Source organism: Etheostoma cragini, chromosome 15 (assembly GCF_013103735.1).
Source record: "Etheostoma cragini isolate CJK2018 chromosome 15, CSU_Ecrag_1.0, whole genome shotgun sequence".
NCBI classification, from domain to species: domain Eukaryota; kingdom Metazoa; phylum Chordata; class Actinopteri; order Perciformes; family Percidae; genus Etheostoma; species Etheostoma cragini.
The window spans coordinates 18,163,009-18,175,302 of record NC_048421.1 but is presented as its reverse complement, the minus strand read 5'-3'; the positions used below and the strand labels follow the sequence as shown (position 1 = coordinate 18,175,302).

General features: G+C 40.4%; 2 protein-coding genes and 1 long non-coding RNA gene across 4 annotated transcripts in view; all 3 read right to left on the bottom strand.

The window, feature by feature from the left end:
* Window positions 1-3,857, bottom strand: part of LOC117958069 — a 24,251-nt gene extending 20,394 nt beyond the window's left edge. Inside the window, exon 1 of the long non-coding RNA XR_004659645.1 lies at window positions 3,561-3,857. This is a non-coding gene — a long non-coding RNA (uncharacterized LOC117958069). The remainder of the gene's footprint in view (window positions 1-3,560) is intronic.
* A 2,059-nt stretch (window positions 3,858-5,916) lies between these two features.
* On the bottom strand, window positions 5,917-7,895 carry LOC117958614 (transmembrane protein 238-like). The gene is made up of 2 exons (XM_034895105.1): window positions 7,140-7,895; window positions 5,917-6,908 (listed from the first exon to the last, which is right to left on the bottom strand). Exon 1 carries the CDS (start codon window positions 7,668-7,670, stop codon window positions 7,179-7,181), a length of 492 nt encoding a protein of 163 aa, XP_034750996.1. The 5' UTR covers window positions 7,671-7,895; the 3' UTR covers window positions 5,917-6,908; window positions 7,140-7,178.
* A 2,390-nt stretch (window positions 7,896-10,285) lies between these two features.
* LOC117958615 (phosphoinositide-interacting protein-like) lies at window positions 10,286-12,055 on the bottom strand. 2 transcript variants are annotated; one of them, XM_034895107.1, is made up of 2 exons: window positions 11,494-12,055; window positions 10,286-11,117 (listed from the first exon to the last, which is right to left on the bottom strand). In XM_034895107.1, exon 2 carries the CDS (start codon window positions 11,099-11,101, stop codon window positions 10,694-10,696), a length of 408 nt encoding a protein of 135 aa, XP_034750998.1. In that variant the 5' UTR covers window positions 11,102-11,117; window positions 11,494-12,055; the 3' UTR covers window positions 10,286-10,693. The 2 variants fall into 2 exon arrangements, with proteins under 2 accessions (XP_034750998.1, XP_034750997.1); XM_034895106.1 differs by having other exon boundaries at window positions 11,738-12,050.
* Window positions 12,056-12,294: the final 239 nt, after the last annotated feature.

The following is a 12,294-nucleotide window of genomic DNA, read 5'->3' as shown; positions in this document are numbered from 1 at the left end:
ATATACAGGCTCTCTTTTGCAGGAACACCCTGATCACATTCACACAGTTGCAAACATTCCTACCTGGAAGCTGCCCAGCCACAACCACAGTCTGATCTGCTGGCCACTGAGCAGCTCCTCTGGAGTGGTTTAGAGGTTAAGGGCCTTGCTCAAGGGCACCTCAGTGGTGGTAATGAGGGAGGGACAAGTGCTGCTCTTTCTCGTTCCCCAGATTTTATCCTGTTGGTCTGAGATGGGTATAGGTAGCAGCTGGGTGCTTGGGGTAATGTTCCCTACATACAGTATATGGATATATATTTGGTGGAGGTGGAGTACATTTGAACTACTTAATATACTGGATAGTTTAATCTATTGCACACTATTATATTTTTCAAAATAATCACGTTTGGTTTGTAAAATCTACATTTTGTGAACTGACTAGTCCAGCTGTCAAATAAATGTAGTGGAGTATAAAGTATAAAATTTACCTGTGAAATGTGGAGTAGGAGTTAATGTAAAAAAACTAAATTAACTGTAAAAATGTTCTATAACAACATACTGTAGTGTGTAGTATTAATCGCTACTGGCAACTTGAGTTGCCAGGTAACTTCCTCAATTTTAATAGGTCATGTTGTAAACAAGATTACAATAAATTTTAGTTTTTCCGTCAACCAGTAATTTATTTACACAAAAAAACTTTAAAAGGTATCCTGTAATATACTGTTATTTTTTCTACAGTAATTAACAGCACTTTCATAAGACTTTATTGGCAACTTTCTTACCTGGTATTTACTGTAAAAATCTACACTCAAATATGTTACAATGTACCATAAAATTGATATACTCAACCCAAAAAAAAATACTTAACTACAGTGCTGTCAATGTTGTTTAAAGGGTGATTTAAAGGGTAAAACACACATTTGATGACTGTGCTACTGAATGGACAGGAATATGAGCCCTAACATCTGCAGATTTGACAGTTCTACTTGTATTTTAAACCGACTTGTAACAACTCATTTATTGCAAGTAAAGTATAAGAAAAGCTAATGCTGCCCACAAAGCTGTCATTCTGGCATATTCTAATAGGAGATATTTAAATGGTTCACAAGAATCAGTCAGATCAAGCTCTAACTTCAACTCTACCAACCACTGGAGGGAGACATGCACCATCATAATCCTCCAGACATGACATCATGCACACACCAGCCATTTTAAGCTTTTAGGCTGAAGTATAGTGTCCACAAACAATGAACATGGTATCATCACTTCATCACCTGCCTCAAGACAGATTTATCTCTCCACAGCCAAAGAGTACCAGCATTTATCTGGTTATTAATATGAGCAGATTATATATCAATATAAACTGCCTAATGGGACCCATCTTTATCTGGGAATCCATTCACACATACACATTACATTGATAGCTTTGAGAAGGACCGGTATTTAATGATACTACAAATCATATCAAGATTATTTAATGCAGCCACACCTAAAATATTAAAACTTTAAAATCTCTCCCTCTATCTGTGTTCCTTATTATATTTTCTGTGTACTTGTGGTAGACACTCCCTGGTGACTGTCCCATTTAGAGTAAGGAGCTCTGTGGCAAAGCTAATGGAAATCAACGATGAGCTAAAGCACTCTCCACATAATTGGGATTCACAACCTAATATTTGCTCAGCACTACCTACAAAAAGAGGATATGCTTCATCATGCTGCCGTTTTATTCGATTTAGTCAGCAACCAACCAGGATGTAGGCTATATTTGAGCCACGTGTTCTCATTGCTCTAAAAGTAAACCCTCTCAATCTGCGTCTTTCACTGGGAATGCATTGTGCAAGGACAAGTACAGTTGTGATTAGGATATAATGACATATACCATCAAGTCAACTTGGGGATTTCAGCACTACAGAGAAGGAAGTGTCTTGTGGGAGAGGTGGGGCTAAGCAGCAGGGTTTCCATCTCTTTGCAGGGATAAAGATAGAGAGAGAGAGAGAGCGAAAGAGAGAGAGAGAGCACCATTACGCCTCTCCTCCATTTCCTCAGGGCCAGAAATCAAATGGACACATTAATAACACTCCCCATGTCTGAGGGAGCTAATGGTGCTTTGAGTGCTGATTAAGCCCAGGAAGAATTGGGCGTGGAGGAAGGGTATTAGTTTCATTCTCCTTGCTGGCTGCTGTGGCGAACAAACTGAAGCACAATCATCACTTGCATTTTTGAGGAAAAAACTGCTCATTGGCTAAATCCTTTTAGCACATTAGGTCCCGAAGCTTCATTGTTTTGTGAAAGGAACAGGTTTTCCGTCTTGCTACATACCTCAGTGGTTATGCCTGCATGAGAGTGATGCGTCTTCTTCCTGTTGAACTCTGCACTGGGTGGATCTTACTGAAATAACCCACAGTGCCTGTTTGGCCAGTTTTCCATTGAGGCTTCACAAAGAACACAACAAGAGTCATTTTAAAGCTTGTTGTTTAGTCACTAATAACAACTATCTTCTTTCTTTACTCAAATGTGAATGAACAAAAAAACAAAAACAACAACTCGTGATGTACATATATGATAATGATTGATTTAAATAAAGCATACAGCATTTGATGGTGCTTTTATTTTTTAAAAGCTTCCTCCAAATTAAAGTGCTAAGAAATACATTTTCCACTTCAACAACATCCAGGAATCACTGCTGTCTATATACAACATAACAAGTGGTTTTCACCCTGAAGTCAAAAGGTGCAAAAGAAGGTTTTTTATCTCCTGGGATTAGTCAAATGTGTTCCTTGGTCTTATCACCTATCCGTCACTGAGGCAAAACCCCAAGGAAAGCCACAGGTTTACAAATTCATGGTTTTTGATGAAGCCTCCGCTGCACCCTGTCCTTGCCAGTCACCTCCCCATCACCATGTTTCTGGGTTGAAGGAGTCCAGTAGCTCGGCAAAGCGCTGACTCAGTCCAGCGTTCCTCATACTGTAGTTAGAGTATGTCATGTTTGGTCAGGTTCAGCTCCTCCTCAGGCACAACAAGGTTCCCCATGTACCAGAATATCCAGAACACCAGGCTGAAGAAAATCAGCAAAGGTCCGGAGAGCACAAAAAAGTCCCAGAAACTGAAACCTGCGGAGATCCCGAGGAAGAAGAGTATGAGGCCGACGATGTCAAAAACCACAGCCAGCGTCAGGAAGACGATGGTGTTCTTCCTTTGCTCCATAGTCGGGGCTGGGTGAGACAGGTGGATGGTGGCTGAAGGTCTGACAGGACTGGGAGCAAGTCTCTCAAGAAAAGTGATCCCTGTCTTCTGGATCATTGTGTTTCACCTCAGCACACCCTACATTTCTTTCATAGCACAGAACGTGGCGGAAAGACTGGTATCCAACCACAACAATGGGTGGTTGAAAAGCTGAAAAACCCAACAGTCCGTCTTCATTCCTTTGCACTGCTGACTGGTTTTGCAACTTTCATGCCACTTATGTGACACATCAACCCATTGTCTATGCACATACATTTTATAATCAGCCGACACTGAGCATACGCAGTAATACGCCTGCTGTAATAATTGGGCCCCCGTCTGTTTGTTCAGCTAATGACATGAACGTGATTTGGGGCTGCATCAGTGTGTTGCATCTTCTATCACATCGTGTAAAGCTTCCTCTTCACTTAGAACCTGAGATATTCGCATTGACCCTTCACATTTAACTTGGGAGCAGCTCTTTAGGTCTTAAGTTTAAATTTAATATAAGGACCCCGTCAGCTATTCTTCCTGGGTCCAAAACAACATAAAATTGGACAATATTAAATCAGACAAAATAACATTTCATGACACATACAGGTAAATAAAATAAACATAAAACACTCTAACAAGTATAAAACAAAACAACAAGGACGCAAGCCAAAAATCCCAAAAGAAATATCTATAAATCAAAATTACATTAAACTATATTACAGTGCTAGCATCACCCCCCCATTTTTGATAATCCACGGTTCGTTCATCTCAATGATAAAGACACCTATTGTGAGAGTGAGTGTCTCCAAGAGGAAACAGATTCAATGGCATTTTCTTGTTGAGCAGCTTGTTTGACCAGTCATGCAGCCATTATTTATCTCTGCTCTGTGGCTTTAAAGCACTGTCTGGCCTGTCATATAGCAGTGTAGGATGTTTTATTTACTGTAACATTGTCATTCTTAAATGCTGTTTCAGTTTAAATAAATAAAACCTGTTCAGAGCCGTGACATTTGCATAAGGTGTGCCATTATTGAACTCCAATGTGGATCAGTCCCTTAGGCTAATATTTGCAAAACGAGGTTAACAGACACATATCATCTCTTTGGATATGCAGTATGTTCTACAGGGTCCCCAGTCACACACGATCCTCTGTTATAGCAACACTAGGGAACTTATACCGTGTCGGTCCTCTACAGGTTGAAAGGGAAATTGTCCCGTTTTGTCTCACCTTAACTACAGATCTGCTACCCGATCTGGCAAACTTTGGCCTGGATGCCAGACAAAATTAGCCACACCCACAAAATTTGAGGTCGGGAAGTACGGTCTGGACTTGGTCTGTTGGGGGGCAATTCTACTCAAACCACACCCCATAATCACAGCCCAATGGAGCCCATCAGACTCACATTCTGACTAGAATCTGAGTGTGACAACATCAGGCTAGCAAACCTGCACAGTGGCGTTATAGCCGGTAGAGAGCCGCAAAGCAAATGTAGAAGTGCTGTTCACCCTGCTACGAGTTGACGAACCACTGAAACCATTTTGGAAACATTACTACATTACTACAAAAAGTAGTACACACTACTACTAAGGGCCGTGACACTCCAAGCCAATAATCGACCGTCGGAGGTTGGTGTCAGGTGGGTGAATCCAGTCTGGTGTGATCTGTGCCGTCATCCGGTCTCAAATGACCAATCTGATTGGTGGAGTGCTAACCCGGAAATGACGTTCTGGATGAGCGTGACTACAGTCTCTTCAAATCTGACAGCTATCTTTTAAACTGACCTTTGTAGATCTGAAAAGAAGACAGATTCACCAACTGCATGGCCTGTGTCTCGCTTACAGTGTTTTCAGAAACACGTTTTGGTGAACTATTTTAGTAAAATATGAGATTGTATTCTGAACAAGCCGCCATGACAGTCTGGCCTTGAATTTTTTGGGAAAAACCAGACCCACATGATGCATTTGTCCAATCAGCTGCCATTAGCAGTCGACATTGCTTCAATGTGTTCCAAGGCATTTTTTTGGCCAACTCAGGGAGACTGTCAGTTCGGTAAGCTTTTGTTTAAGGGTCAGCTGTTTGGTTGGTGTGTCAGGGCCTTAAGACAAACCAGTTTGACCGGTGTTTATGTTGCTTTGACAGCAAATCAAAGGGCAAACATGACTCGGCATTACTCTAGTAGCAGCTACAACTTGTAAACAAATTAAAGATAAATGTTTTTGGAACATGTGGCAAAGATACATAAAGCTGAACATAATGGAGGACGATTACCACAGGGACCTTTCAACTTGTTGGGTGGACGGAAGAGACTTTCTGAGAAACTATTTTGTTGATTCATTATACATCAATATACGTTTGGATTGCAAAAAAAAATGAAATCAAAGTGTCAGTATGCTGATCAAAAGCTGCTGACCCCCCCATGTTTCTCCCATTCTCGTTGTTTGGGTTTGTATTTAGAAATGATTGAAGATGCATGCCCCTCACAAGCACAATACAAACCGAAACAATGAAAGTCCTGACACTAAGTGTTAACCTGGGACCCCTTTAAAATACGACCTCATGTTTAGGTAGTAATGAGGGCGTTGATCACCTTGGTAATTTGGTTGGTAACCCAGCATTGACATCATTTGGAATTTTATGTTTGGAAAGAAAAAAACTTCATAACATTCAACTAAACAGTTCAATAAATAAAGTAAAATACAAAAAATAATAAGGCTATTTTACAGGTGCAAACTTTCTAAAGTTTCTTAGAGAGAACTATGAAATGTGGCTGCAATTTAAGGAAAAGGATGAATTTCCTCAACTGCTCCATTACCTTTACATTTAAATTCAAATATAGTTTTTAATGGAGTCATATTCAAATTGTGGTTTTTTGTGGAATTGTATGCTTGACAGTGGACCCATATCGCATGTTTGCATGCTCAGGTGACCTACTGTGCACTGACTAAAACAGGATACACTAACACCTAATGGGAAATGAGTCATTGGGATAGAGAGATCACTCTATTTGTTTTTCCTATTAGTAGGCTGAGACACTCTTTCCAAGAAACTTACAGTTCTTAAGGGTTGAAAGTGAAAACAATGACAGAAATGTTTTTGTGTCATCTCCAACTGTCCTGAGGGGTGTGGGGAGTGCACTAAGGTGCCTTGGACCTCAGTATTCTACCGTCTACAGCGTGTGTCAAACTCACTCTTGATCGTATCAATTTAAGTTTACAAAATAATTTGGCCCTTCTAGTTGTTTGCCAAAAAAAAAAAAACTGCAATTACGCGAAACCCAGAGCAAACTTTGTCAAATTTGCCGACTTTGAGACTCAGAAATTCCCACAGAGCCAGAGAGTTTGAATGTTTAGGCTGTAAAACAGGCTTTTGTGAGTCGGCTCTTTGATGGGCTTCATGTCGACCAATCTTTAAAAGAGGAGACTATATGAGTCATACAGTGATACAATAAGATATTTTACTTTTTGCTTAGATAAAAGCATGTCTATAAACTATACACGTGTTGTGATATTCATTTTCCTTTGAAACCCCTGGTCTACAGCCTGTGAACATCATTTCTAAGGTATGTCAGATTGCCTTTCTTTATCCATTTAGTTTTGGCAGAGAAAGCTGCCAACACCCATAATATTGTCTGCAGTATACCATCCATAAAGTCCCTGCTGCAGCAAATAATGAAATGTATCACAGCTGACGTGACCAAGTTTTAAACTATTTTGCTACCCACAACCCAAAATGTACTTGAAAAAATGTGATAACTTGAAATATTAAAAACGATTAACTTAATTTTAAATTCTGATGTTTATAGGGATAGACGTATGTCTATCATATACTGTACATATATAAAATTTACTTTAAATGTGATGGGTTTAGTTTTTTTATATTGACTGTGCAGGCTCATGCACTCCTTCAATTTCTGAAATGTACCACAGCAGACACGACATTTGTTTTCATAGTAAGGTACCCATTCATGGCATCAGGTGGAAGTTCACATCACTGTTTTTTCCTCTGGTTCTATTTCCATTGTCTTCTCCATAGAAGGGGAGTCCAGGCAGTCGTCGTAGCCTTTATTGTGGTATGCCGTGGACCGGCCCCACGTCACCCGGCTGGCCTTGTGCGCTCCCACCTGGCTGCAGTCCTCATCATCCTCAACACATTTTACGCGTGACTCTGCTTTCAGCGTCTGGCTCAACCTCTCGGATAGTTTCCTGGCCAGCTGCACGATACTGCTGCTCTTCTTCAATCCGACCTCGTCTTCTTCCGACACCTGGACGTTCCCCACGTACCACATTAACCAGAAGCCCAGGCTGGAGAAAATGATCAGGGAGCCGGAGTAGATCAAGAAGTCGCCGTAAAAGCGGTCGCCGATGCGCACGTTGGCGAATATGCCGACGAAAAGCAGAATCAGACCGAGGACATCAAATACGACGGCGATCAGAAATGGAGGCACGCATCCACCTATAAACCTTTTCAGCTCCATGGTGGGCACATTACAGCTGGTGCTTGAAGCTTGAATAACGGGAGGATGATGCTTTATTGTTTGTGTAGGCTACCTGAGCTGAGGCAGCGCACCTGTAGAGAAACGCCCCACCCCTAAAGTGAAGATAAACAATGTAGCCTATTTCCCCGGGCGTATCGTTGGCTACAGTGTACAGTGTACACACCCTGACTGTCCTCTCGTTTTTGTCTTGTCCTTTAAAAAAAAAAAAAGACTGTCCCACAATTCAATGCTCTGGCTGCCATAATGCAAAGGACACAGAACTTGCAGGATCTTTTAACATATCATTTGACATTCAAATTGATATTTAGGTGAACAGAGCTCAGCTCATCATGACTCAGCCTTTTTTTCTTCGAATGTGATGCATTTATTCTGTTTGTGCAGAATAATTTAGGCTGTTATGAACCACTCTTTGCAATTTTGCTCTATTTGTTAACTGATGGCTATTTTGGAACTTAACCGTTTTATTTTTCACTTTAAAGATTTCCTTTTAGTTTCTTTCTTATCTTATTTTTCAACATGTCTGTCAACATGTCTACATTAACTTGTGTCTTTGTTACATGTTTCCTTTGTTTGCATGCCCTCTAAACTAGATGGTTTCCAAAATTTAGATGATGCCTAAATTTAAATTAATAAACATACACACTTCAAAAATAATTGTCTTAATGTAAGTATCATGAAAACAAAATATATATTAGTTATAGTTACTGGCACTTACATACACCACACCTTCCGGTTTCATTCCTATCTATATTCCATATTTATAACGTTTTACAGAGGGCTTTGTTCCTACATCATTCACAACCTGATTTATGGAACATTCTATACCTAAAGTCATTTTCATATTTTTAATATTAACTTATTAACTGAATTTGAATATTGACTTTAAATAATCTAGCATTTCTTACAGCTATTTCATGTAAAAAAAAACAACACAATTTACCACTGAAATGAGAGTGCTAACTTGAAACATTAAAACCAATATTCTATCCTGATGTCCATGGGGATGGACATTCAATTTCAAAAACAATCTTGTGTTCTCCACATAAAAAAAGTTGCAAATTTTAATATAATGGGTTTAGTTTGTTGATATTGACAATGCAGGCTCACGCACACCTTCAATTACTTGTGCAGCAGACAAGTGCGTACAGGAGGAAATGTCCATACACAAGAGAAGAACAAATACACACACACTATCCTTGTACTTGCAATGAATGTATTATTTCTCAATAACACTAATGCAAGTAAAAGGACAGTGTGCAGTAATTTTCTCTTTTCCTGCCTACAGTTTGTTGATATGAGGGTTAAAAAGTAGCTGGTTGTGTGTCACCTTGCTACTAATAGATCATGTTTACTTAGTCTCGCGTTGCCAGACCTTCCTCCACAGCGCTGCGGAAGAGGGTCTGGCTAGTCCACAAAGCATTCTGAGATGTGAGAAAAATGGGCTCTGATTTATTGGCATTTCTTCAAACCAATCACAATTGTCTTGGGGCTAAGCAACCAAACAGAGCCACAGCGCCTCAAAATAGCCCCGGGGAGGAACCTGTTTTGGTGGAACACCTGTATGTTCCACGGTTGTTTTGGTCGTGCAACCGAAAACTCAGATTGGACAGATAGTCTCGCTAGCTGTCTGGGTTTACCCTGCAGAGATCTGAGGAGCTGTTAACCGTAGTCCTCCTAAATTGACTAGAGTTTAGAAGGTCAACACAAAGAAAGCGGAAGGTAACGGACATCCAACAAGGGATAGCTGAAAAGAGTGACATCCTGTGAAATTTCCGACAGATCGAGAGCAATCCTGGAACAAGAGCAATCCTGGAAGTGGAACATTTACTTAAATCTGCATTCACTTTTTTTCAGCCACTTGGGGGCAGGAGAACAAGCTTTAAACATCTGACCCTGACATATCGAGTTAACAGATGCCTAATTACACATCTAGCAAATACAGAGCAGCATATGTATTGATTTAGCACCATGTTTGTGTCTACCTGATGCATGTAAGTCAAATAACTCTCCTTTTAGCTCTGCTTTGTTATGGCACATTAGCAGCTAAATGCTAAATTAATTAAATTTAATTAAATTCAGTTTCTTTTATACAGCGCCAAATCACATCAACAGTCATCTCACTGCGCTTTTCATAAAAGAGCAGATCTAAACTGTACTTTGTACATAAACCCAAAATAGATTATTTATTGTGTTTTCTTGTTTAAAACGTAATAATTCAACAATATGAAGTCTAATTCAATAACAATCTTTCCTTAACTTTAACATTCATGCAAATAAAGCTTATGTGAATTTGAGATCAGTTCATGTGATCTACTACATATTGATTATATTAGCTGCTACAACTATAAATAAAAGCTAATTAGTTGGAAATAGATATTTCCTGTCCATTTTGATATAGACGCTGGGACCAAAGGGGTGAATGAAAAATGCTGTGTGACATAATATTTAAATCATATGAAAATGGGCTTTCAGGTCACAGCAGTCAAATGTTTGTTCTTTACATATATTTGAGGATGAATGCAGATTCAAATTCTCCTTCCACATGCAGGACTTCAGCAAATGCAACAAAACAAAGCAAAACCAGAGAACTGACTATTACAAGCTCTCACAACCTTTAATTATTCATGAATTGGCATATACTGTACCACACAGCATTAGGAAGTCCCCCTGGTCTACTTCACCCTCATGAACATTCATAAGGACAGTTTGCTGGATCCTTCTTGCTAAATTGTGCGTGGATAATTGCAATTTATACATCACATAGTTGTCCTTGTGCGTTAACCTTTTTTCCACAGCCATGGCCATAAATGCAATGTCATGCACACTTGACACTGAGATAAGCGCTTAGTGTTGAAAATCCTAGAAAACACAAATAAAAGTCACCACGCCGAGTCTTTTAAATAATTCACTCCCAAGCGGAAAAGGTTAATTTCAATCCAATGTACTTTGAAAAGTTGAAAGTGTCTCATGGTTAAGGATTTCCATACAATGAGATTTTGTGATCACAGGTTGAACATTGGAGGCCTGTAGTTGCTGAGAGGCTTCTTCTTATTCGACTGCTGCCTGTTCTCCTTGGTGATGGGGACCAGGACCAAGCCCACCACAAAAACCATCAGCCCAATTGACACCAGGGCCGGTCCCAGGATGTTGGTCCACTTCTTGCAGTGGCCCGCGAAATACAGGCCGCTGATGATGATGCCGCATGCCAGGAAGCTGCCCCCGGTGGACATGAGGTGGATGGCAAACCAGAATTCTTCACACTTGCTGCGAGGGGTCTCTGCGGTCCAGAGGGACTCGCTGCGGGACAGGCTGAACACAGTGCTCTCTGTGCGGCTCGGGGGCGTCAGCTGGTCCCTGGACTGGGAGAGGGTGCACTCTCCCAGAGGGATGTTCTCTGGGCTGCCGTGCATGGCCTCCGGGATAACTCTGTGGAAGCAATGCAGAATAATAACCTATCAGAGAAGACATGCCTCTCTGATGTCTCTATTTCTAATCCAGAAAGTACTAATGGATTAAATCCTTTTCTGTAAATAGAGTGAAATATGTCACAAAAAGTGCAAAACTGTGGTCAGGAAGACATTTTTTAACATTTTGATACTGGTTTATTATTATTTCCAAATGAGAGTTATTAAAATGGAGACTTTTTCCCCTCAAATCAGGATTATGGAATAACACATTTTCTATCTGATGAAGTCATGGCTGCATTTGTTAGTTTTCCTGAAGCACTTAGCTCCAACAGAAATTGCTGCTACTTCGACTGCAAACCAGACAAATCGAAGCAAACAAGTAGACAAACACCCACCTTTGAATCTGGATCAAGTTTCTGTCTGTATTTTTGAAGAGAATCAACAAATTTACATCTCCTAACCATTAGAAAACATCCAGAAATCTGAAAGAGACGACTGAAAAAGATTTCCGCCCACCGTGCGACCAGAGAAACCACTCAAATGCAGTGCTACAGATGCCCACTAAACAACCATCCACCCACCCTCCTTTGCTATCTCCACCTCCTCAAGATAATTCTGTGACCACCACCATTCCCTTACCATCATCTACCATCGCAGGCGCTCAGTCCTGATGTTGCATCCAGGGCGAGGAGCTTGCCTTCTGGTCCCCAGAGGATAACCAAATAGCCCAAACCACTCAGGCTGAAGCCTTCATTGGCCTGTAAAATGATTTTCAAAAACTTCTACCAACAGCTTGGGTATTGCCTTTTGTTTAAAAAATGCCTGAAAGCACTGGACAACGGGAGGAAAATATCTGCCTCAATTGGCTGGTACTCTTTCCACACAAAGAGGAGCAGGGCAGAGCAGCAACTAGGAAATGGCTCTCTGTTATAGCCAGATTGATGTAGCAAGCAATCACCCATACAGAGACTTTCCAATACAGCCTGATATGTTGGAACAGTATTGATCCCAAAGTACCCCGGAGCAATTATGTGCAAGTTGTAGTTTTGTCCGCCAAACATGAGATCAATGAAATGCGTGCAGCATAATTAACCCTCAGAAAGTGAAGGAAGTCATATAGAATTTTTTGTCAAATTTAGGATTTTCTTCTTCATTGAGTTTTGTTATTCTGCTTCTAAAATGTCCTCAGATTCACA

What these genes read in the sequence shown, in the direction of transcription:
- LOC117958615 (XM_034895107.1), bottom strand. Translation starts at nt 11,101, where the DNA reads ATGCACGGCAGCCCAGAGAACATCCCTCTGGGAGAGTGCACCCTCTCC.
- LOC117958614 (XM_034895105.1), bottom strand. Translation starts at nt 7,670, where the DNA reads ATGGAGCTGAAAAGGTTTATAGGTGGATGCGTGCCTCCATTTCTGATC.